The 25,089-nt window shown below is 40.7% G+C and overlaps 1 protein-coding gene across 1 annotated transcript in view; it reads left to right on the top strand.

Annotated features, from left to right (window-relative positions):
• The window catches only part of wipi1 (WD repeat domain, phosphoinositide interacting 1), a 36,108-nt gene extending 23,444 nt beyond the window's left edge, over positions 1-12,664 (top strand). The window contains exons 7-13 of the mRNA XM_083896356.1: positions 256-326; positions 1,032-1,139; positions 1,231-1,395; positions 7,173-7,280; positions 7,416-7,555; positions 8,101-8,201; positions 12,520-12,664. Coding sequence (XP_083752482.1) covers positions 256-326; positions 1,032-1,139; positions 1,231-1,395; positions 7,173-7,280; positions 7,416-7,555; positions 8,101-8,201; positions 12,520-12,570 — 744 coding nt within the window. The 3' untranslated portion in view covers positions 12,571-12,664. The remainder of the gene's footprint in view (positions 1-255; positions 327-1,031; positions 1,140-1,230; positions 1,396-7,172; positions 7,281-7,415; positions 7,556-8,100; positions 8,202-12,519) is intronic.
• Positions 12,665-25,089: the final 12,425 nt, after the last annotated feature.

The raw sequence follows: 25,089 nt of genomic DNA, 5'->3' as shown, positions 1-25,089 counted from the left end.
TTCTTGTTGTTTATCCGTTATTATGCAATTATTATGCAATTATTATTATTACTGATCTGGCCAACTTGAGTTCAAATTGTGCTCTATGTGGCCCCTGAACTATGAGTTTGTCATCACTGCAGTAGACACTTTGGTAATATTCATGGTCTTCAGAGAATGAGTCCTTGTAATTGGGAAGACCTCCTGACCTCCCAAGGATGGAGGAGTTTACTACATATGAAGTTCTTGTAAACCAAAGTCAAACTGTCTTTTCAGGGCACCGTCATCCGAGTCTTCTCCATTCCTGAGGGCATGCGTCTCTTTGAGTTCCGCCGAGGCATGAAGAGGTCAGATTTGAACTCCTGTTGTTTGTTTAGGTCTCTGAGCTACAGTATTTGAGCAAATGTCAGTGACGGAACATGATTCAGACATTGGTTTGCTGTTAGAAGCATCATTGTTGACAGTACAAACTGCACTTTCCAGAGCCAATGTTTGCCATGACACAGACAACACATGACAACTCAGATACCCACAATTGTTACTGTTCTGAGACGCTTTGAGCAACAGATACATACAGACATCTTTCTGAAGACTACAGGTCAAGACTGTAGCTCAACTGCAGTCAATCTTACAGTGCTGCGCTGCAGAAACATCAGTGTACATGCGTCAGAAGTAATTATATCTGGATGACTATGTTACAGTTATTAAATGGTTCATCATTTGTGCTTGTTTAGATCCTCAGGACAGTAGATTCAGCAGTGAGTTCAGCATCAGCTAATAGCACACTATGATCTCATGTTCATATTTCACTTGACATTATTGATTATTCCTCAAGTATTTGTGTATGTCTGTCTCCATTTCCATCTCCATGTCTGTTTGTCAGCAGCATAATTCAAAAAGTTACAAACAGATTTTGATGAAAAGTGTGTGTATTTTGGTCAAAAATCAACATCTTGTTCTGTATTGACACTGTCGGAAATGGAGCAGATTTGGGGTATATGTGTGCTCTCTGAGTGCTTTCTCTAGTTTATATCTGACTTATTTGTCTGTAGGTACGTCAGTATAAGATCATTATCCTTCAGCCCTGATGGTCAGTTCCTCTGTGCTTCCAGCAACACAGAGACAGTACACATATTTAAGCTGGAACAACCGGGACCAAGGTACACAAACAAGCACACACTAAAAGTTCTGTTTTGCCAATATAGAAAACACTGTATTGGGCTTCTATTATGCTTGTTATCCTGTGTACAGTGGAGCAGAGGAGGCTGCCACATGGACAGCCTATGTGGGGAAGGTGTTTTCCGCAGCCAGTAGCTACCTCCCTGCTCAGGTATCTGGCATGATGAGCCAAGACCGGGCCTTTGCCACTGTCCACCTCCTCTCGTCAGAGCAGAGGAATGTTTGCACCTTGGCTGTGTGAGTATGTCCGTGGTCTTCTTAATTGCATTTGCTTTTTTCAGTACAGCAAATTATATCATTGTCAGAACAAGTTAAAGGTGCCATCTGTAACACTGTGGCCAAAAACGGTTACTACACTCAAAATCAAAACACTGTGGTGAGTCGTATCCGCCTCCCACTCCACCCCTCCCTTCCAGAGTCAAGGTTGCCAGAGCGGTTGACATGTAACTCCGTCAGCAACGAGCGAGGAGCGAGCGTTTTATCATAAATGAGTGGCTCTAAGACACACAATTCTGTTCTCTCAGTAAAGATCAAGATGTATAATAAATTATGGTAACATTAGCTGTTGACTAGGGATGGATATATCAGATGGAATAACTTTATGCATGATATTTGACAGAACTGTCCTTCATTTTTGCCTCCCCTTTTACAATGTTATATAGCAGGGCTGTCAACTTCTGACAAAACCTTAGAGTGAGACATCGTGACAAATTACCACAACACAATATATTTATTTATGGTAATGCATCGCAAGCTTATTAATGCTTTATACAATAATAAGGTAATTAATGTTGACACTGTCCGGAATCAATCCTACAACCTTCCCGGCACAAGTCCACCTACTTAACCACTCGGCTACCGCTATAATAACTCTTTACATGTCAGAAGAAGACTATTAGGTAAGATTAGAAAGAGACTAAAAGACGCATCTCTGTGTCATCTGAACTGCCGCTGCAGCCCGCGCCGAGCAGAACCAGCCGCAGCCGCTGACAAAACAGAACAGAGCAGAACCACCCCCACCGCCCCGTGGTGGACGTTGGTTTTGCCCGGAGCCACAACCCCTGCTGCCGCCAGGAGCGGCTGCCATACCTGCTTCGGTGCGTCAGTACAGCAGCCTCCAAAACCGAGGGAACAGTTCAAAACTGAACTCGACAGTCAAGCTATGATGCTAACGTAGTTAGTCAAGCTGAACTTACATGTCTAGGAGAAGAGCCCATTCTGCATTTGTTTTGAAATTCCTCTCAGCTTTAAACTCTCTCCACCGTTCAAAAGCATGTCCTATATAGACCCTCGCTTTGCCGCAAACTTTATCTTGGCGTTTTTGACATTCATACCGAGGTCTTTTAGGTTTCCTTTCGTTTCATTTCAATTGTAGTTACGTAACTACCAACCAGTGGCGGCTACTGAAGAAAATGTCGGGGGGGGGGGGCATTTTTTTCTGATAATGATTAAGGTGACCCATTTAATAAGTGCATAAAGAAAGACAGTATCAATGTGTTGTTAGGTGATTAACATTCCTCCTTGTGTCCACTAGATGGCAACTTGATAAACAAATATTATTTACATGAATCTAATGTATGATGTAAAATAGCTAACAGGACACAAGATGTGTCCAGCAACCAGATACATACAACAAACATATGACAAGATAGTCTAATTATTCATTAAGTGTAAAGGAAAGTGCAGAATAGGATCTTTAGATGTGTTGCTAAAGGCATCTTAGCAGAATAATACTCTCTTACACAAAACAGTCCGAGTGTCTGATTTGCGTGAAGTTTAACCTGCAGTTAAACCCTGAGTGATACAAACATCAACAATGTTAGCAAACAAGCTAACGAACGTAGCTTCAAATGGGACCGTATCTATGTTCCCCGGGTCCTATGTTCCCCGCTTTGTATGTGACCGGGGAACATAGAACCCTTTCTCTAACCCTACCCTTTTTCAAAAAAAGGGTCCTATGTTCCCCTGTCACATACAAAGTGGACCTTTTTTGGGAAAATCGGGGAACATAGGACCCGGGGAACATAGGTACGACCCCGCTTCAAATGACTGCTGTCCGCTGCTACAAGCCACAAACAGTTAACACGTATGAAAGCGTGAACTCCGTGGCTCTGGTAAAACTATGTGTACTTATCAGTTCGTGCTGGGACCGATTAAACGAGCACAATCCTCTGTGTATTTTTAAAACATCGCTCAGAGCGGCAGAGAGTAACAACTTAACGAGTGAAGTGAAGAGAAGAGAAGATATCCCCTCCTCTCTTTTCTCAGTTTACATATGACGCAAGCACGTTAGTGCATGCACATAAATCCTCATTAAAAATGCATTGGAGGGTATGTTTTTCAAAAAAATTTTTTTTTAACATGACAGTCAATGGGAGAATTTTCGGGCGATTTTCCACGTCAGTCAAATCGCCCCAGAAGAGGCGGACCATAAAACGTGACTTGAATCTGACGATTCTGATTGGACAATGACAGATAATCTCTGTCTAGAACACTGATAATAACTACCTTTGCTGGCAGAGGCGACTGAAAGGAATATTAGTACTAAGGATCTTTGGAATTGCTGAGGAAAAAAAAAATATCTTTCTCCTCCTAGTTTGGAGGGCGTCGCCCAAATCACCCCTATACATGGGCCGCCCATGCTGGCAACCCATGGTTGCTCAGCAGCTGAGACTCTACTGACTGCTATGATTGGTAGACGGCGGTAGATGGCCCCTCATGCCAAAACATAATTTCAAAACATAAACAAACTTTACGGTGTGAAAAAGATTTTTTTAATGCAAATATTTTTGTTATACTATTTTTGTTGGTGAGTTCAGTTTGTTATATGAACATTATTCCTGGTCCTCTGTGACATATTAGGAGGATTTTATGGCCAGTTGCTTTAGATTTATTACATGCACCTTTAAGGTTGATTTATACTTGACGTACATGTTTCCATATCCCCATGTCCATGACTGTACGCTATATCCACGCGCAGCTCAAAAAATAGTGAATCTGGTTGAACCCAGCCGAATCTGCCATCGGTTTGGTTTGTATCTGAACATCGTCTGGTAAGGGCGCCATTTTAACCAAATACTGAATCTTTGAAAAAAAGGAACCAATAACAAAACCCATGGCATGCTAGAGGCAGGCTTAACTCATTGACGAGAGAGAAGGTATGTCTTGCAGGTTTTATATACTTCCAACATGGCGTTCATCTAATGGCCCATTTGAGATTGGGTGATTGAGAAAATCCGCTTAGGGCCCCAGTTTGGCAAGAGGCGGTCCTGCTTCCAACACACCTTGGGACCTGGGTTCCTCCCGGGACTCTTGTCTGAGGGTCTTTGCCATCAATCGGACACCCACATCCTCCGCACTGAGCCTTTGTGGCCCTAAGTGCAGACCCCTGTTGTTGAACTGTGTAACAGTCTGCGTCTCCTGCGACACATTATGCACATTATGCTTGCGCACGACACTGTGGCGAGGGGTCCTGCAGATGGCACGTGACCTACAAGCATTGCATAGAGGCTTTATGCTCAACGTCCGCTGCCTAGCAACAGTGGTAAACAAAAACTTTCTGCCATTGAATTTTAGGATATCACATGGTCTTGTCTTTTGCCCTTCACAAAGCGATCCCTCATGTTTTCCATTGTCTTTTTGTAACATGGTAGAAATCTCCTTTCATGAATTTAAGGACATTTGACTCTCTCGGTGCTCACAGACAGAAGAGTCATACAAATGCTTGTACAAACGGACCTGCTCAGCCAGTCTTCCCTTCATTGAAAATGATGAGTTGGCGCGCACCGCAGCTGACAAAATTACAAATATTGAGAGGTGTGCGCCCAAGCGTCACAACACCTTTTGGAGCTGATGTGCCCGGTCCGAAACAGGATATGACGTTACCTTTGTTGTGTACCTGGCACACTGTGCCGACCATAAATCTAGCTTAAACAACGAGCTGCTGTGGATCACTTGGAGCCAAAATCTGCAAAGAATAGCTGGTGCCGCTAAAAACAGCTGGCGACAAGAAACAGGCACCAACTCAACTTTTATTTTGTAGTAACAAGTAGCATACAGTAGATGTGGGTTGACACTGTGTGAGTTAACTCATAATCAATCAATCAAATTTTATTTATAAATATTTATTTATAAAATATACATTTCTCACGGGACTTCACAGGGTAACATCCTCTCTCCTTAGACCCTCTACCAGGATAAGGAAAAACTACAAGGGGAAAAAAACCTGTGAACTGGGAAAAAGAAAGAGGTAGAAACCTTAGGGAGAACCACAGGTGAGGGATTTACTCCCTGGACTGACAGACGTGCAGTAGATGTTACCCAAAACATTTACAATTACAAAAAAAAGAGTAAAAAGTCTTTAAAGGTGAAGTAAGTAGCTTATAGTGACATCTAGAGGAGAGGCTGAAATTTACAACAACAAACTGCTCCTCTGCTCACCCCCTCCCTTCCCTGAGCGCTACGGTATCCTCAGCCGGTCAAATGTCGTCCTTGTCGGTCAGGTACTGGTGTTCCTTTATCTGCTGTAAAATATGTGTGGTCCTCCGTTCTAAACGCGTAAAAAGATCCGCTCTCAGCCTCATCTCAGCGCTTGATTTGTTCTCTCGGGTTTGTTTATACAGGCTCCCGTAGAAACATGGCGTCGTGGCAATGCAACAGCGGCCCGCGACCATGTTATTTTACATGACTTTTTGAAACACTACGAAAATGAAACAAAAACTGTTATACAGCGACTAGACAATGCAGGAGCACATAATATGTATACAAAAGTGGATTTTGGGTTATATAAACCCATAAATACTACGCAGTGTCCCTTTAAATGCCAGAGAGAGACTTGGGGATGTCAGAGTCCTTGTTTCCGTCCTGGCCTCATCCCGTTCGCTAGTGACAGCAGAACTGTAAGAGATTAAAAATCTGTTACATATGTGCTACATGTATATTTATGGGCTACATCTCATGGGGGGACATCAGGTCAGTGGTGAAAGTTGAGAAATCCAGGACAGGGTGAGAAAAAGTGCAGCTCGTGCAAAGTCTGTGTGCTCATTCTAAGTGCATGATGGGAAATTCCCCCAGCAGTCTAAGCCTATGGCAGCATAAGATAGACTATTTTAACCAGGACATACCTGATCTAGCTTCGACTATAGGCTTAATGTTAAAGAGGTAGGTTTTCAGTCTCACCTTAAAGGCGGAGACCTAGTCAGACTGTCTGACTGAAAGCGGAAGTTGGTTCCACAGGAGAGGAGCCTTATTAATTTTAGGAATAACCAGTAGACCTGAGTTCTGGGAGCGGAGCAATCTGTTATGAGACCTGCCTGAAGGAGTGGTCTCGGACCGCTTTATCTGCTCTACTTTGGTATGATTCTTCTGGTGTGAAAGCAACCAAAACAAATGGAATGAAATGGTATAGTTTAATATATTATTGGTATGAGATGAGATAGAATTTCCACCAGGCGCGGTTTTGTGCCATCCTCTGCCCAGCATCAATCCCTACAAGGCGCGTAACAGCAGAGCAGCGCTGACATGAACGCTGCCAGCCGTATTCAGCGAGTCAGCGATCGGCTCCTGTGACCGCACCGCTTATGTTCCGCGGCGGTGACACGCCCGGTGGAAATCTGGGGTTAGTCCGGTTCCGGTGTCGATGGTCTTTGCGGTCTATTTTGGTTTGTTTAGAACTATGCATATGTGAAAGCAAACCGTACCCACGTCTGTGCTACGTTGTAACATTTTTCTGACTAGTGTGGACCTAAGCAATCCAACTATAGGTGTGAAAGTGCCCTTAATGTGGTAGAAGGCTGTTCTACGTGTTTGATTAATATGTTCATCTTATGATAAATCCTGGTCAAATAGGACCCCCAGGTTCTTTACTGTACTGCAGGGGACTGGGGTGTTACTACCTAGATTATAGCTTGATTTGAAAATGATTTGATTCATTGTTCTTCTTTCTGACATAAGAGACAAGGACAACAACTAATTCCTTCACACAGCTGTAATGGAAACTGAATCTAATGTTTCAGGATCCAGAAGCTTCCTCGGCTGCTAGTGGCCATGGCCAGTGGCCAGCTGTTCATCTATGATGTGGATCCACTGGATGGAGGCGAGTGCATGTTGGCCCATAAACACAGGTGAGGCTTTCACAAAGCTGGGATCACATGTCTATGGTGTCCAATAGTCTTAAGCCAGAATTTTAAGTGTGACGTTGATGTACTGCTTGTCTTCCTATGTCCTTCCTTCCTTGATTCTTACTCTTCTCCTCTGAGGCTCTTTGGTGTTGATGATGACCAGGTTGAAAGAACAGAGTCAGAGGGATCAGAAGTGACAGGTCCAGCACAGACCTATCCATCCTATGCTGCCACGGCTGCCTTACCAGCCTCTGGACCAGTCACTGCAACACTTACTGGTTAGTGATCACATGACGTGATGTTTGGGGCAGATGTACTAATATGTTTCATGCTCACATCAGACATTAATCCATCATAGAAGGTGTCGTGAAAACATTGTCCAAATCCGGTCTGATCAGGTTCATCAGGGTCATTCACATCCCAAAAAGCTCTGGCTGAGTGTATGTGTTCCTGTTTCCGCTTACTTCAGGCTTATTATGTCCAATGTAAAATAAAGAGGCACAGTGTGTTGTATATGTGACCTGCAGCAGAGCAGACCTTTTTTTTACACATTTCTCGTAAATATTGAAGAAATTGAAGAAAGTGTACTGCATTTCAAGTTCATCTGCAAGTTTGCATCAACTCACCCCAGGTTTTCATTTAGTCTCTAAAGAAAAGTTACAAGATTTCAAACATCAATGAATCATGCAAAACAAGTTCTGTGTCTACTACAGTTTTAGGTATGAAGGTATGAAATGTCTAATGATTGGCATATTAAAGTTCATCTGATTTATCGTCTAAATTGTTCTAAGGATTTGTCGGTCTCTCTCCTGTCTCTACACAGGTTATTCTGAAGATGGAGGAGCAAAGAAAGGCGAAATCATTCCAGAACATGAGTTTGCTGCTGGACCTGTGTGTCTGGATGACGAGAATGAGTTTCCTCCTGTGAGCATCCAGAAGTGCTAACTGCTAGCAATAGCTAGCTTTCCTACAATCAATCAATCAATCAATCAATCTTTATTTATATAGCCCACAGTTTACAAAACATAGTTTGTCTCACGGGACTTCACAGGGTTGGTAACATCCTCTGTCCTTAGACCTTCGACCAGGGTAAGGAAAAACTACCAGGGAAAAAAAACCCTTGTAAAAGGGAAAAAGGGTAGAAACCTTAGGGAGAACCACAGGTGAGGGATCCACTCCCTGGACGGACAGACGTGCAGTAGATGTTACCCAAAACATACAATACACAATGACAAGAATAAAAAGTGAAAAAAAAAAAAAAAAAAAAAGTCTTTAAATGCCAGGATCATCTGGATCACTGGGTTTATCACAGCCTGTAGTGAAGACTGTTGTGGTCAGAGACTTGAAGATGACAGAGTCCTCTTTCCTGTCCTGACCTCATGTCGTTCACTGGTGTCAGCAGAACTGTAAGAGATTAAAATCAGTTAGAGATGTGCTATATGTAGATTTATGTGCTACATCTCATGGGGGTACATCGGGTAAGTGGTGAGGGATGAAAAATCGACAGGTGTAACATAGGCCAAATAATTGCAGCACCTCATTCATACAAACTTAATAGACTGCAGCAGCTAGCTATCTGGTTGTCTGCCACAATTCATGTTCTCATGAAAGATGTCCGCACATTTTGGTTTTTGTCAGATACTATACTGTTACGACCAGGCCTAGGGGAAAAACCTGATCACAACAAGAATAAAGAGACTCCCTCCTCCCAACTCCCAAGAAACCACCAGCAACACATCACACAAACCATTTTAAAGGTTAATAAAACCAAGCACAAAATGTCTGCTGGCAGTCTGGCTGTGAGAGGTTTGAGAAAGTCCACTTCAGCTGGGATGTTCAGGACCAATCAGCTCGCAGGATCCACCTAGACTCACACATGCATCTCATTGACTCCATCACGCACACCTGCAACCCATCTCACTCACATGCAGACACACACACACAAGAAAAAAAGGAGTCACGACCCTGGGGTCATAACAATACACAATAGCAATAAATTGTTGACTCAGCTGCCAGTTATGTATGTCGCCAACATGAATTAGCCTCTCAGAGCAACAGCTAATATTTTTGCTATTTCCAGTGTAGAAGACTCGATAGTGGCTAAGACATTTTCCGTTACAAGGTTTATAGTCCGAGAATGAAGTTACATTTGAGAGTCGACATCTATTAACAAAGTTTTTTGCACTGCTAGCAAAGTGAGTGTGTGGCTGTTCACTATTAACAGCTATCTGTACATGAATGCAGATTGAGTAATCCGAGCCAATGCAGGCAACCAAAGTCAGCGCAAACACCAAAAATATGGCCCCTAAAATGATGACAGGTTCTATCCGCTCATGGGGCTTATCGGGATCACATTTAGAGAAGATTTCAAGACTTTGTTATCATTTTTAGGCTGCTGTCTATGATGCTTCATTTATTTTTACTGCCGGTATATAGGATTTACAAAGATCTATTGACATAAATGTGCAGAATATATAATACGTCCTTCATGTTGTACAAAGCCAAGTTAGTTGCAATCTGCATCCTCACAACAAGATGCCAGTAAAACCTGCACACTGGTTCTAAAAATGAGAGCTAAAGTGGCAATAGCAATGTTCTTGGATACTCATTTCAACAGTTTTAAGTTAACTATTCTCAATTAATGTAATAATAATGAATAATAATAATAGTGCTACAGGTTTAGAGCATAAATTCATTCAAGAGAAAAAAACAAAAAATTAAAACAGCCACAAGGAAAAGTTTGAAAATATCACATTCTGTTAAAAAGTCCTCTTCTAAAACTGCTGCTGTTGTTGTTTTTCACCCACATGATCAGGTGAGAGCAGCTGCTCACTTGCATGGGATGAGCCTGAGACGTCTGACATGCTCTTCCTGAGAATAGAGCTCTTGACAGTGTTCTCTGAAAACAGCACTGTTCACAGCACAATAGACAGTGAGAAGTATCTCTTTCATTGTCTGCACCTGTTGAATATGTAAATACAGTATCAGCAGTCACTTTGTTGAGTGGCAGGGACAAAAGAAAACAATGATTTTAAACTAAAGCTCCCCCAATTAGAGGCTAAGCCTGCCCGATTCTACAATATCTTAAGGGTTAGGCTTACAGTTCTGTGCAAAAGACTCAGGGCACCACCAGCTTTGTTATATTTATTTTAAACTCTGTTATCATTGTCATTTGGATTGGAATGTTGTGACTGACAGTTGGTCTTATATATCAGCAAAGTGTCAATGAAATGAACTCAACTACAACTCAAGCATGTTGAAGAGAGCTAGTATTCATGTGTAAGTGTAAAGGTCACACTAAATACTTGACACTCTATGTAGAAGCTGTTTTGTTTTTTTCTGAAAATCTTATTATAATAAAATTTAAGAAACATGCATGTTTCCTGTTTTTTTCTGGATGTGTTCCAATAAAGTTATGGAGAAACAAATCTAATGGTGGCCTTAGAATTTTGCACAGGACTGTATAGTATAGCAAGTGGAATGGTTCGGTTTGGTACAGTATGGTGCAGAGTTTAATGCATTTCAATATAATAGAAAATTATGATCGGAATAGTACCAAATTAACTGTTTCCAATGATCACCCTTCCTTTGGGATACCAGAGAAAAATGGTACAGTACAGTCAGGGTGGAGCTAGAGCGACTCCACTCACGACAGTCAGCTGGGTGAAAACATCACTCCCTTGCGACCGTTGTCTCGTCAATGTCCACAGTCTGTTCTCATAAAAGCTTGTTAAGACAAACAGCCAAAAACTGAGCTGCTGGATTTCCTCTATCATTGTGTGCATGTCATTGTTCGTTGTTGCAGTTCGTTTTCATCTCACCAGTACAATGTCAAGCTACCTATCTCACTGCCATCAGGCACAGCCCACATCCTGCCCTCCAAGTACAGGTACTGTTCTCAGTTGAAAACGCAAACCTGACCCAGGGCTTAACTATTCAAACCATACTTTACTGTAATGAACCGTACGAAGACAGAAACGCAGCACAGTTGCTTCTTTATCTCACTTTTACATAGACCTTGGAAAATGCTCACTTTACTGCACAAATCCATAGAGAAAATTGTCAGTGTGGGTTTTTTGTGTTTGCTTGTGTGTGTGTTGGGTAAATCTGAACAAATCTGTTTTTGAATTCAAAAAACCTAGAACAGTATCAAAATAAGTTCCTGGCTACCCTCCATGCTCCATTGTGTCCCATCTGTTAAATTTCTCGTACCCATGATGGCAAAAATCCACCACATGAACAGAAATAATGAAGGAATCACTGCTCTCCATGTCGTAAAAGGGCTGAACTGTAAGTGACAACAGGGAGACTCATTCCGATCACATACAATAAGCGGGTTATTTTACAATCACTGAAATCATTCTAAAAAGAAGAAAAGAAAAGCCTTCCTGTAAAAGTGGGTTTTGAGGAGTGATTTAAAAGATGACATTAATGCAGAAGAGGAACAGGAAACCAGGCAAAAGCCCGCAGTCTGTTCTCATACAAAGCTTTGACATCTTGAGACAATCAGCCACTAACTGAGCAGAAAAAAAGAGCTGCTGGATGTCCTCCATCGTTGTCTGTTGTATCACAGTCTATGTCATTATTTGTTGTCCTTGCACTGGTCCAATGTTACACTATACGGCCATCAGGCAGAGCCAACACCCTGCCTGACCTAGGGCTTTACCATTCCAAACCATACTGTACTGCACCAAACTGAACCGTACCATGATGGAAACATAGCAAAAGGGAAAGTTTGGTGATGCAGCAGGACAGCGACACTTTGCTGTCAAGTAGATTTTCTCCAACCTGCTGGGAAGCAACAGTTTAGAGCTAATGATACATGTTAGAATAATAAGCCTAAATCTTACTTTATACTCAAAAGCCTTCATTTCTGGCCAGTACAGCGTAAAACAGGCATAACACCCTCTTAAACCAGCAGCACTGACTATTTAATGAAGACATGCAAGATCATACTTTATCATACTATTTTATAACATGTTTTGTTTGTCTGAATTTGTGACTTAGATGTATGAACAAGATATTTTTAAACGTCATTTGACTAAAGGCTTCAGATACTTTTTCATACCACTATACTTCATCAGGGAAAAAACATATGACAAAAATATCCTGGAAGGCTTTGATTGCTTTGGAGAAGTTGTACTGGAGTTCCCCTCTAGCTGTGCTTCAGAAACTAGGACGTGAGGTGTATTTGACAAAATCTGTACACCAAACTAACAGGTGTGTTCATGTGTTTTGGTAGATTAATTGGTGCCGTGACGGGACTGGAGTCGGCACCGGGAGGCGCTCATGAGTGGGTAGAAGGACAGATGGACAGACAGGCACCCGCATTCCATTGAACAAAAAAAGTCTTTCTGCAGTGCCATGTTATTTTTTTCACAACAACTTCATTAGCATTAACATTCTTGTACCGTCATGGGAAGCAAAACACTGGCCAAGAAGTTAACAGGTGGTCATTTCAACAAGGACTGCAGTTTGGTTCTCCTGTTAGGTAATGACTGTGTTAAGGAGATGGTTCTGTTTTTTGAAGTATAGTTGTTGAGGTTAAGACAGATGCTCATCCTGAATACGTACAGCTGCCAGTGGTGACACAAGGAAAAACTGTTGGAGATGACGCTTCTGAACTTCCAATTGCAAAATGTCAACATGGCCCCGGCTAAGTTGTGACTCTGGAGGCTTCAAAATAGGAGTTTTAATTCTTATGGGTGACGTCACGACCAGTTGTCACTTGACCACCACCACCCTCCTCCTCCAAGATAGAAACATCCAAAAAAGTAGACATGCATGTAATGATTGAGGTTTTAGTCACTTAACAAAGGTCTTGCCTACTAAAAATGTATGTCTGTTTGAATCTATGATACCTCAAGTCTATGTTCACTATTTGCTCTTGTGGTTAGATGGCCTTTTCTTATTTGAAAATCAAGATGGTAAGTTGCTAGCCTGGTTGAATCAACAGTCTGCCAGTGATTTGATTTCACTCTGAAGTGATCCTGATCTGGCAAGGACGCCGTTTTGGCCAACTCCAGAATCTCTAAAAAAAAAGGGAAAAAATCACATCCCCTGGAACACTAGAAGTGGGCTTAACGTGACCACAGTAAAGCAACAACTAGCATCTAGTATACATCCATCATGGCCACAGAAGAGCAGCTTCCTTTTGATTTGACCATTGCTTCCATTTTACTACTTCCATTTAACTTGGTAACTTGCTCCACGGAGCTGCCCTGGGCAAAACTCATAAATGCCAAAACTAGATAGCCATCGGTGCTAGAAAATACAACATGCACATTTGTTGACACATTTTCTGGTCTGCATATGTCACCTAGATTGTTGCTCTGATTCTTTGTAGGTCTGTCCAATTGCGTTCAGAGGCATTTTCATCATGCCTCTTGGAAGTGTAATACACCCCTAATATGCAGTCTAGCATTAGCCAGGCTACGACTTCTGTGTGTTTTGATGCTAAAGTACTGATTTTCTCTATGGACTTAGGTGCAGTGAGCAGTTACCAAAGTGAGACAATGTTCAGTTTCCAGTTGAGAAGGGCTGTCAGACTGTCAGATAAATGTGTTAGACGGCCATTTGAGAAAATGTCCTTGACTTTCATTTTTGATTTAATTAAGTATGCATTTTGTGTTGAGTGACTAAGATCTGTTTTTCCTTGTGTCCTCTGTGCCCCATATTTTCAATAATTGTACAGGCATGTTTTTTTTATTTTGGCTGAAAAGAATCCTCCATCTTTCTAGGCTGGCTCTTGCACAAGGGGTACACAGTGCATTCACTACCAGTGCTTGACTTGGGCACTTTTACTAAATGTTACTATTTTGAGTACCGGCACTGTTATTTGCGTAGCGGCACTCACAAGATGCCAATCCCTCTTCAATTATTATGGCCTGGAGTAATTTGCCAGAGTGCACTAATTGACGTTCACCTGTTCTTGCAAGAGTCTATTGTTTGTTTCTAGAGTTTTTGTTTTTATTGGTAAACAAGAACAGTATATATTGGAAGTGTTTGAACAGTTTCACTAATCTTTAGTGATATTCACTGACCTAATTTGTGTTCTGGAGGACAGCATAATAACTGGACACAGAATGAAATGGATGATGTGCTTGATGTTTTAAATAATTTTTTGAAATGTTAACGATGATCTAAATATACAAGTTGGCAATAGTAGTTATGTAGTAAGTAATGGGCTAAATAAATAGATGTTTATGAACATCACTAACATCTTCTGGTATCTTTTGTTTCCTGAAAAATGCCATAATTTAGTGTTTAATGATTTAGTAATACAGACAGACATAAATGCCTTGTATGGATAAGGGGATTACTGGCACTTTACATACTGGTCAGTACTGTCAGTGGCTCATACAGCCACGCTTCAAAAAACATGAACTCGCTCTTTAAAGCTACACTTCTGAACTCATTATAGCACCAACTATACCTGTAAACATCAGCTGTGAACTGGGAGGATATATCATATTTTTAAATGCCTTCGGCCACTTAAAAAACAAAATCAGGGAGTTTGTCATAAAGGAGTGATTGATGAAAAAATGAGGTGCATGCTGGAGCATTTAATGCAGTACAACCACAATTTTAGTAGCTGTATTATTATGTTTTAATTATTTGCATTACTGTAGCAACATTTTATTTTTCTTGTCAATAATATTTTAGTTTACAAATGGTTTTCTATTGTATACTGTACTGTATTTTACTGTATTGACATGTATTACATGTTCCTGCTTGTCTCCTGATTGTGTGTATGTACTGTATGTTTGTACCTATTATCATTTGTAAAGGTGCAAATCAGAATTTGCTAATTGCACAACACAAAAACAAGTCAAATAAATAATATTAATAAAACAATTAAAGTAATAATAACAAATATAAAATAAACACAGTGGAGTAAGAATGACCCTATGCAAAGAATGTGTTTTCTATATTGATACATTGATCCAGAGCAATTGTTTAAAAAAAAACAAAAAAACTTGCAAATACTCAACATTGCATATTTATTCATATAATTTTTTTTTTTATTTTTTTTAAACAAACCTTTAAAACAGCAATTACTGTATTTGTTGCTTGGAGCCTTCCAGTTATAACCACATCCAAATACATTCAAAACAATTGAAAATGGCACTCCAAACAAGCATTTCAACTATATATACTGTATATATATCTATATCTATAGATATAGATATATATATCACAGAAGTAGTCAGCATCCAAAACACATACAACACATCACGTGACGATTCAGGTACACTAGGCAGGGGCATGTCAGTGTAAATAAAAACAGTTTGCAGTACATTACTGTAAGATTAAGTTCTTGTTTAAGTTCTGCTTGCATCAGTATTTTAACCACTCTGATGTCCACCAGCCCAACACTTTAATATATGTCACCGATCATTCTGATGGTTTACTGGGGTCCTGAAGCCCAAGCCTCTGCACTATTATCCCAATATCTTCACTAGCATGTTATTCATCCCAATATTTTACACATAACAATGGTTATCTGATATATCTCAATAGGTCACTCAATTATATATCACAGGTTTTGTTGTTCCTGATATTTTCATGGGGCCCTATTGCAGTCTGTGCCCAGGGGCCCACTGACTCATAATCCATCCTGACACATATACCCTCACATAATTAACTGTGTAAAGACCACACTATGCAGCAAATAGCTCAGTTACAGGTTCTGCAGCTCATCTTGTATTTCCTTTTTAAGGATGACATTTGCTTAATATTAGGCAATTCAGGACAGAAATTAATACTGTTTTTTCTTTCTTACTCTGAGTTCACTGCATTTTTTTCCATTCAAGATGGAACATGAGGTCATTCTGAAAATAACCACTGATAATATAATGATGTAACCCAAGTCTGAAGTCCGACATTAGCAGCACTGATTAAAGCACAGACATCATTCCAATGAAAGTTAGTCAATGTGTCACTGAACACCAAACACTGAGAATTGTTGAGTCTCCTGGACAAAACTGTGTCTCCCTCTATAATTGGGCACTATATGATCTTAGAAATATTGTTTGGTTCCAAGACACATTGTGTGATAAAATTGTCTGCAATGAAAAGCTCACAATATACTGTATTTACTCACACTGTAATCATCAAGCCATGACCTGAGTTCTCACACATAGGTGTAAAATGGCCCATTGGCCACATAGACCGCCATAAGGGTTCAAAGGTCTTCATTGACTATCAGAAAACTCCAAGGCAACAAGAAACAATGTTAACAATGCAGAAGTATGCTTACTTTATATCAGTATGATGAAATCTCAAAAAAGGCACTTGTGATTGAGTTGAATTGAGCAGCTTGGTTTGTCCATTTTGCAAAGGCCAGCTCTCTCACTCATTTCCACTTTATCCTACACATGAGGGCTGCGGGGGCCACTAGAGCCAATCTCAGCAGACAAAAGGAGGGGTACACCCAGGACCGGTCAATAGTCCATTGCATGGCTAACACTCAGGGATGAACAACCATTCACTCTAGTATCCTATTAACACTCTGACTGAGGAAAGTGGAGAACCCAGAGAAAACCCATGAACACACAAGGAGAACAATGCTAATTGTGTGGTGGATTTGGTAGCGTCTAGTCTTGAAAAACCAAATGAACCTTTAAACCAACTTAGCATGTCAATGCAACATGGATTGCTCTGTAGAAGCAATGTAGATATTAGATGCAACGGTATTCGGAATTTTACCGAACCATTCGATATGCCCTGTTCGGTTCAAGACACAGCGGCAAACAGCGGTATTTGGGTACGTTTCAAAGACAGTTTGAAGAGGCTTCGTTTCAGTCCATTTAAGTGTGAGATTATTTTGAATTCAGCACAAACAATGAAAATGGGAAATGGACTGTCACTGACAGTGAAGTTAGTTTTAAGTTGGATATTCCACAGACATTCGCTAACGTCTTCCTCACATCACAACGCTGAAGTTGGCTCCACATTCACCTACAGTGCAGCCTCCCATTTATGTCGTCATCACCGTCTCTTTCATTTGGAGCAGCACGGTGTATTTGTATTTGTAGTTTCTGTGAGTGGGTTAAATTTGTGTTTATTTGTAGTAGATAGCACTAAACTTTATATATATGTTTAATTTGTGTGCTTTTATGTTTGCTGTTTAATTTGATCTGATGGTGCATTATTGTTTAAATAAAGTTTGTGGTGTGATTATGTCTTTGCTTTTAATTATTTTTACAATGCAACATTGCCTTTGCTAGTCTGAGCAGTTTTATATTAAGATATCGAAACCGTACCGTTAACGTGGCCCAAAAACCGTGGTGCATACCGAACCGTGGAGTAACTGTACCGTTGCATCCCTAGCAGATATGAAAGGCTCATTCTAATGTAACCACTGAGTGAATAAACATTCTGTGACTGGGGCCACACTGTTGTCTCACAACAAGAGGGAGGAAACTGGAGAACCCAGAAAGAACCCATGCACATACAACAAGAACATGCAAACTCCACCCAGAAAGACCTTCAGTTGAACTCCGGTGAGCTTCTTGCTGTTAGCCAACAGTGCTATCTACTACATGCTGAGTGGCCCAGAAAGGACAGCTAACTACTTTTACTTTTGTTAACCTTGATAGCTACTATTAGTAGACTATAGAAAACTATGTGAGTCAGTGTGTAGTGTGTGAGACTACACTGAACAGACCTGCGGCAGCACCCGTCCATCCGTGGTCATGGGCCGCAGCACCCTGCCAACTGATTAATGTGGACTTTGCTGAAATCAACAAGCAGCACCACCTGGTGGTAGTTGACGTTTATTCAAAATGGATAGAATTCCTGCCTACACAGCTCACAACAGCAGCGAAGACTGCACATCTTCGGTGCTTATCCCTGACAATGCCACAGAGTCCTGGACGGTATGGATATCGGTAATTTTTTAAAGAAGTGACGACGCAAAAGATAGCGTGCAGGAAGCAGCGCCATTCACTCCCATAAACCTTTGTCTGTCTCTCTCTGCCCTCCCCTGTCAAAAACACCAATGGAAAATGTTGAATCTTCTCTGGTTAAGGAAGCAGACTTGTGTCCAAAAGGTTGCAGGATTTAATTCACCAGTATGTTATATTTGGTCTTTGTTTTGCCTCTGTGTACTATCAGGCCAACATTATTTACAGGATTATTATTTTATTATTGAGTAAAGCATGAGTATTAAGTTTTAATAATACATAAAAACATTGTATAAAGCATTAATGAGTGCTTACAACTACCAATAGTGTTATAAGTAATTAATTATAAGCTTGGGATGCATAAAATATTACTATAAATAATAAATATATTGGGTGTGTGGTGGTAACCTCGACTGGGCCAGCCATACATTTGCCCAACACGCCACGAAATCTCACTCCAAGGTTTTCTCCAAGTTGGCAGCATATACGCCAACGTCCATGCAGGTGAGTTACACTGCTTTGTTCTGCTCCTTGTGCTCTCTAGCAGCTGTAGCTAAACCTCCTAGCATGAATGTTTACTTCAGTTATCAGCTTGACATCAGTGCTCATGTTTCCAACAGAAGTGAATGGCGCTGCTTCCTGCTCTCTTCCGTTTGTGTCATCACTCCTTGTCCTTCCATTTTTTGTTCTTGACATACAGTAAATGTTGAATATAGACCTGCAAATAGTGATTATTTTCGTAATCGATTAATCTGTAGATTATTTTCTCTATTAATAGTTTGGTACAGAAAATGTCAGAAAATGTGAATAAACGTTGATCAGTGTTTGTCAAACTCGGAAATGACGATGTTTTTGTCCACAAACCAAAATGAATGAGAAACTAAAACAATCAGAAATCTTGTTTTAATTATGAAAAAATAATTAGAAAATGTAATAAATGGACACAGCACCAATATTGTTTTTTGTTTGTTATATTTTGGGATGAACCGCCCCTTTTTAGTGAGAGAAAAAATTACTATTCCTCCCCCAGGAGGGAAACACACATTTACAACAGCTTTACAAGTTTCAGAGCTGGACAGTGTCTTAGCTCCGCCCCCTGCCTCATAGTGAAAAGTGCTGAGAGGAGCTCTGACACTCAACATCAGTCACCACTGAGAGGAAGGTGAGTCATTTATCAATTATACAGAAGTACATACCGGTTAAATTGCTGATTTAAATCATCAACGTGCATGATTACATTATGCTTAAATAAATAATAATAATAATAAAAAAATAATTATTTTGTGCTATATAATTTGATTTGATTTAATTGAATTATAACAAGCAATTGCATAGTCCCATTGAAGTTCAGGAAGTGTGCGATATTTGAAATAATTATAGTGAATTTTAAACTTTTTTTTCTTATTCATTGAGCTTATTTTTCTCCAAACCTTGTCCAACATAGGTCTATGAACACGTCTGTGCTCTCTCGCTATGTTTCACACTGGTAAACAATTGCTAGTGCTGAAACAGCTTTCTCATTCACTCACTCACTTTCTGAAAACCCATTACACAATTTCTAGATAACATGGAGTTTTATTGTGGCTGTATAATGTATTGTTGACATATTATTGTCACACTTTGTTCAGCATTTCTTCAAAACAAGCTAAGACAATTATAAAACAGATAAAGTGTGTTGTTTAGTTTGTTGTTTAACCTAATTAACTACTAATCAACTGTGAATTAGGATGAATGGTATAACAAAAACACTAGTTGGTGAGGGAATGGCCCGTCCCAGACAACCACAAAGGAAAAAGTATAAATATAAATATATGGGTGCCAAATACATACATAATTATATAATAACATTTAAAACAGAAAACCCAATCCCACTTAGGGCACCAAATGCATAACATAACAAGTACTAACTAGTACTAGTAACAACACCTTAACCCAACCCCAATTCAAATCTAAACCCAAAACTTAACCAGTTTTTGGTTTCTGCCTGAAAATGTTCTGAGGAGCTCGCACACACACACACACACACACACACACACACACACACACACACACACACACACACACACACACACACACACACACACACACACACACACACGCCCATTTGACTGGAACAAACCTGTTCTGTCCGGCCGCGTTCCTGCTGTGCATGGATTATACATCCATGCTGGTGTGCTGCGAGGAATCGGCGCAGGTGTGTTCATGTGAGATGATAAAAATGCGTAAAAATTGGTTTCTAGCGTTGGCGTCAGGCTCGGGAATCACGTGTCTTTCACCACTTTAGTGACAAATAAATAATTCACTAACATATCTACATATCTAAAAAAAATGTGGGAAAAACGATAGTCATAAAATTAAATCAATCATGTATTAAAATGCTCTATATAGACGGTCACGCTCAGATCTACAGCTATAGCTGTATGTTACATTTGTAGTAAAGTAGATTAATATTTCCACACACGCTCACTTCATATAAATTTTTCCCTAACGGCACTGAAACGCAGCACGCGGCTGCTGAAGCACGCGGTTCCGTGTTGTGTTTATGAGAGAGAGAGAGAGAGAGAGAGAGAGAGACAGAGAGAGAGAGCGAGCGAGAGACACACAGAGAGAGAGAGACAGAGAAAGAGGGCCTGTGCGCGTTCATGAAACCTGACAGATTCGCGTGCCCGCGTTTGAATACCGGCTTGAGCCGGTAAAGAGCTGCCAAGCAGACAGGAGGAAATAATTCAGACAAAAGATGCTGCTGCTGCCTGTGACATGTGACAGAGCGAAAGAGTGTGTTTGTTTTGTTTTAGCCCCAGAAGTGTATAGAACATTTTAATGAAAAATATCCATATACTGTATACAGTGCGGTAGAAAGGGCACAAAAAGACGTCGTCGACAGGGAAACGGCTTGTCATTTCCATCCTTCGGCAGTTTTCCCTCCTCCTTTGCCGGTAAGTCAGACGTCAAGCTGGCAACTCCATCTGTGTGGGGACGTTTTCACTGATGTTAGTGTGTAGTGTGCGTTTTAATGCCATGTAAGTTCTGTTATTTAATGATAATTGAACTATGTCACGGGCCAGTAAAAGAGATGACAAACTGATAAGTACATTTAAAGAAACACGAAGAAGTGGGCGAGCGTGAACGCAGCATTGAGTCCAAACTACAGGATGTGGCTCACTTACATCATCCTCCCTCCCTCCCTCCCTCCACTGCACTGCGGATGATACGCTGCATGAAAAGTGGGATTTGCGGCAGTTATCGTCCCTGTGAAACTCCCAGTCAACTGGAAGTGTCAGTCAGTTGCCGATAACTGCCAATAATTGCTGTTAACTTGCAGTCTAAGGTGAGAAAGTCACCCCCCCCCCCAAACAGCTCCTAAGGTTTTCACATATGACCATGCTGTGATCTGTACAAATGCAAATTAGTTTGTTTCCCTGTAGAAGGAATTTCAGTTTACATTTGGGAGAGGCATTATTCCTTCGAACAATTGGAGTTTTATTTAATTGTATTATGTGGTTTGAAACTGGATTATACCACCACACCTTTAAAGCGGAACTAGACCGGAAGTTCCTATTATCGTTGTTTTTTTTGGTGTGTATCTGCGTCATTACCTTGTTTATGAAGCCTGACGGTTCGAAACAAACAGTTCAGCCATTGCTGAGAACGTTGTGTTTTATTGTAATCTCGGGGCTCAACGAGATCACTGAAAATCCCGTTAATGTTACGTAAGCAGCGGTTCTCCTGAACAACCGATCGTCCTGCTCCGGGGGGTAGTCCGGGCACATATCCGGTTGCGTACATTGAACCGCAGAAGAAGAATAACGTCCGTTGTGGAGGTGTTTCACGAGCAACAGTGTCTTCTGACTCTGGGTCTGACTCCGGTTTAAAGTCATAAAGGGACTGCGGCGGAGAGTCGTGACGAAGCTATTTTTAAACATTGTTAAAACAATGTTTTGATAATGAGTAGCAATGCATCCACCGCTCCAGAGAGGGAGCTGCGCTTCTGAGAGCTGACGTGATAGATTACGTCACTTCCAGATACCTGGCCAATCACAACACAGGTGGGAAGGCTCTACGCTGGCTGGCCAATCACAACACACTCTGTCTTCTCGGGCGAGATTTATGGCTAAAAATAGCGCGACTGACAAGCGCTTCGAAAAGGACAGATTTCAATCGGCTCGTTTACATCAACTAGGAGGATTTTGACCATAAAAACAACTTAATATATGTAAGTAGACCTCCATAACTCACATATATGTGCAACAGGACCACTCTATGTGACCTTTAAACTTAGCAATGCCATCTATCAACATTGTGTGTAGATCCCCAGCTGGTCATGGTAACTCTAATAGAATGATTAATAATTATTGTTAACATCCATTTGGACCCTGTTCATTGTTTTCTATGAATGATGAGAAAACATAAGAAAATAACTTAAAAATCTATAATGGTGCCTGACAGTTTAGAACAGTTTACTATTGTATAACAATATCTATATAAACAGCCCCCAAAAAAGAGAAGGTTCTACATAAGAAATTTTTTTTACACTTCAGCGGTTTCCTGAGAAACACAACACGACAACGATCTGAACACAAACCGCAAAAGTGCTGTTGCGGTAGGGCTGAACGATTATGGAAAATAATCTAATTGCGATTTTTCTTGCCAATATTTCGATTGCGATGCGATTATTTTTTAAAGGTCTTAATCTTCTGTATTATTAAACAAAGACAAGCAATACATCATAAGTATGGCCAATACTATATTACATACAAAATAAAGTGTTCTTTCCTGGAAGACAGACCTCTGTTATGATGACATGAGGTGATGCATGAATAGATGATTTTTATTTAACTACTTCAATCACAATAGCATATTTGGAACTTACAAACATCTGAACATAAAGTGCTGACAAGGAACCCTGGTGTTAAAATGAAAGTCAGTCACAAGTCACACAAAGTGCAGATTGCATATATATATGTATATATATATATATATATATACATATATATATATATATATACTGTATATATATATACACACACATATTTATAAAAATATGTGGCTTTACCACACTCAGATTTCTGACATCTGTGAACTGCTAGACAGTCATTAAATATAATAATAATAATAATTATAATAATAATAAATAAATAAAATATACACACAACCCGTTTTGAAGTGCGATCATATGACATTTTTTTTTTTTTTTTTTAACAGCAGCAGCAACCGCAGCAATGCGGGGATGGAAACTAACTATTCTACAGTGTACTGCGTCGTTTTAGGCTCAAAAACGGTCCATTATTGAACAGCAATAATAAAAATGAGGGTCAAAAAAAAAAGCGGAGCAGAGAGAACCTCTCCGCTGGCACAGGTGTGTCTTCAGACGACTCAGGTTATTGAACCTGCGCTTGTTGTGTCCACCAGAGTGCAGGATCTTGACTGGGTGAGATGCCGTCTTCAATCGTGTAGATGGCTTATTGTTGTGTCCACCCCCATTCTTAACATTAGCGCAAACTCGTTCGCACTACACACGCGCACACACACACGCTTGGACACGCACAGTCACTGAACAACTGTTCGGACATCGGCCGAAGCTCTATATTTACCTTACCGACCCGCCCTCACCTATTTCATTCACAAAAACGGGCCGTGACTCGTCCTCCGCAACGCGCATGTGAGAGCGCAGGGAGCAGAGTGACAAGAGTGCAGCGTCTGTGGTTAGACGATCTCGTTCATTATATTTATATCACATGTTTTACACGCGCATGTCACGTGAACAGCGTATAATCGCAGCCTTTGCGGTTAGAAAATTGCACTTGATCATATCGCGATATTATCGCAAATGCGATATATCGTTCAGCCCTATGTTGCGGTCCCACTTTTTATTTCGCGTTTAGACGAGCGTCTTTGGGTGGAAATCTGCATGCACACGGTGACGCAAAAGTGTGTGAAATTTGATGTAGTATGCATGCCAGGTGGCTAGGTGGCACTGTGAAGCACTGCCATACAACAACACCAGGAGCGCGCACATGCGCTGAAACGTCCTACTTCTCTCTAGTAGTGCTGAGTAGCCCACAGTCCAAACCAAACCAAAACATTAATTCGGCGTAATTGCTGAAATGACTCCTGGATAGGTATCAGAGCAGCTAAGGCAACTGGAATGTAGGGCTGTAATCAACCAAAAAAACTCTCGGTTGACTAAAGCCCTGAAATTTCAACCAAAAATCGACTAATCGACGGGGGGTACTTTGTGGGTACAGCTCTTTTATTTTGAAAAGACCTGCAGCCGCGGCTGGAGTTCAACAGAGTCTGACGGCTCTGACAGCGTTTTGCATTACGTTCATCTGCGCAATACCATAGCCCGTGATATCAGAAAATAACTAGTAATATCAGCACAAGAACTGTTGAGGAATACAGAGCGAGACTGAAGAGCGTAGCGCAGCTTCACGGCTAAGATACAAACAGACCGAGGGACGCTGCTGCTGCTGCGAGCGTGCTTCTGCAGTTATAAAACCAATCAACGATTATTAGACTAAAACATTGAAATATGCTAATAATTTTGATATGTTCATACTCAAAACGAACGGAGCAACCTTAGCTTAGCGTTTTTAAATGATAAGTCATGTTTGTAGTAGCGCTGTGAAAAGCAAACTGTTGCTTGCAAAGTTTGCATTTCACAAACTGATGTCTTTGACATGGATGCGACAGGAGGACTGACTGTAGCCCAGGGATTAAAACTAACTTTTTTCACCACCGTCCCGGAAACGTCCCGAAAAACATTTTGAACCGTCCCGAATCGTCCTGAATCGTCCCGAAAATCTTTTTTTACATTTTGAGTTGTTACTTACTGATAATATAATAAAAACACAATACATTATGTTGATAATAAATAATAATATTTCGTGTTGTAGATGACA

This window comes from Microchirus variegatus (genome assembly GCF_963457635.1).
Source record: "Microchirus variegatus genome assembly, chromosome: 10".
Lineage (NCBI taxonomy): Eukaryota > Metazoa > Chordata > Actinopteri > Pleuronectiformes > Soleidae > Microchirus > Microchirus variegatus.
Note: the sequence above shows the minus strand (reverse complement) of the source record. Positions and strands in the feature narration are given on the sequence as shown.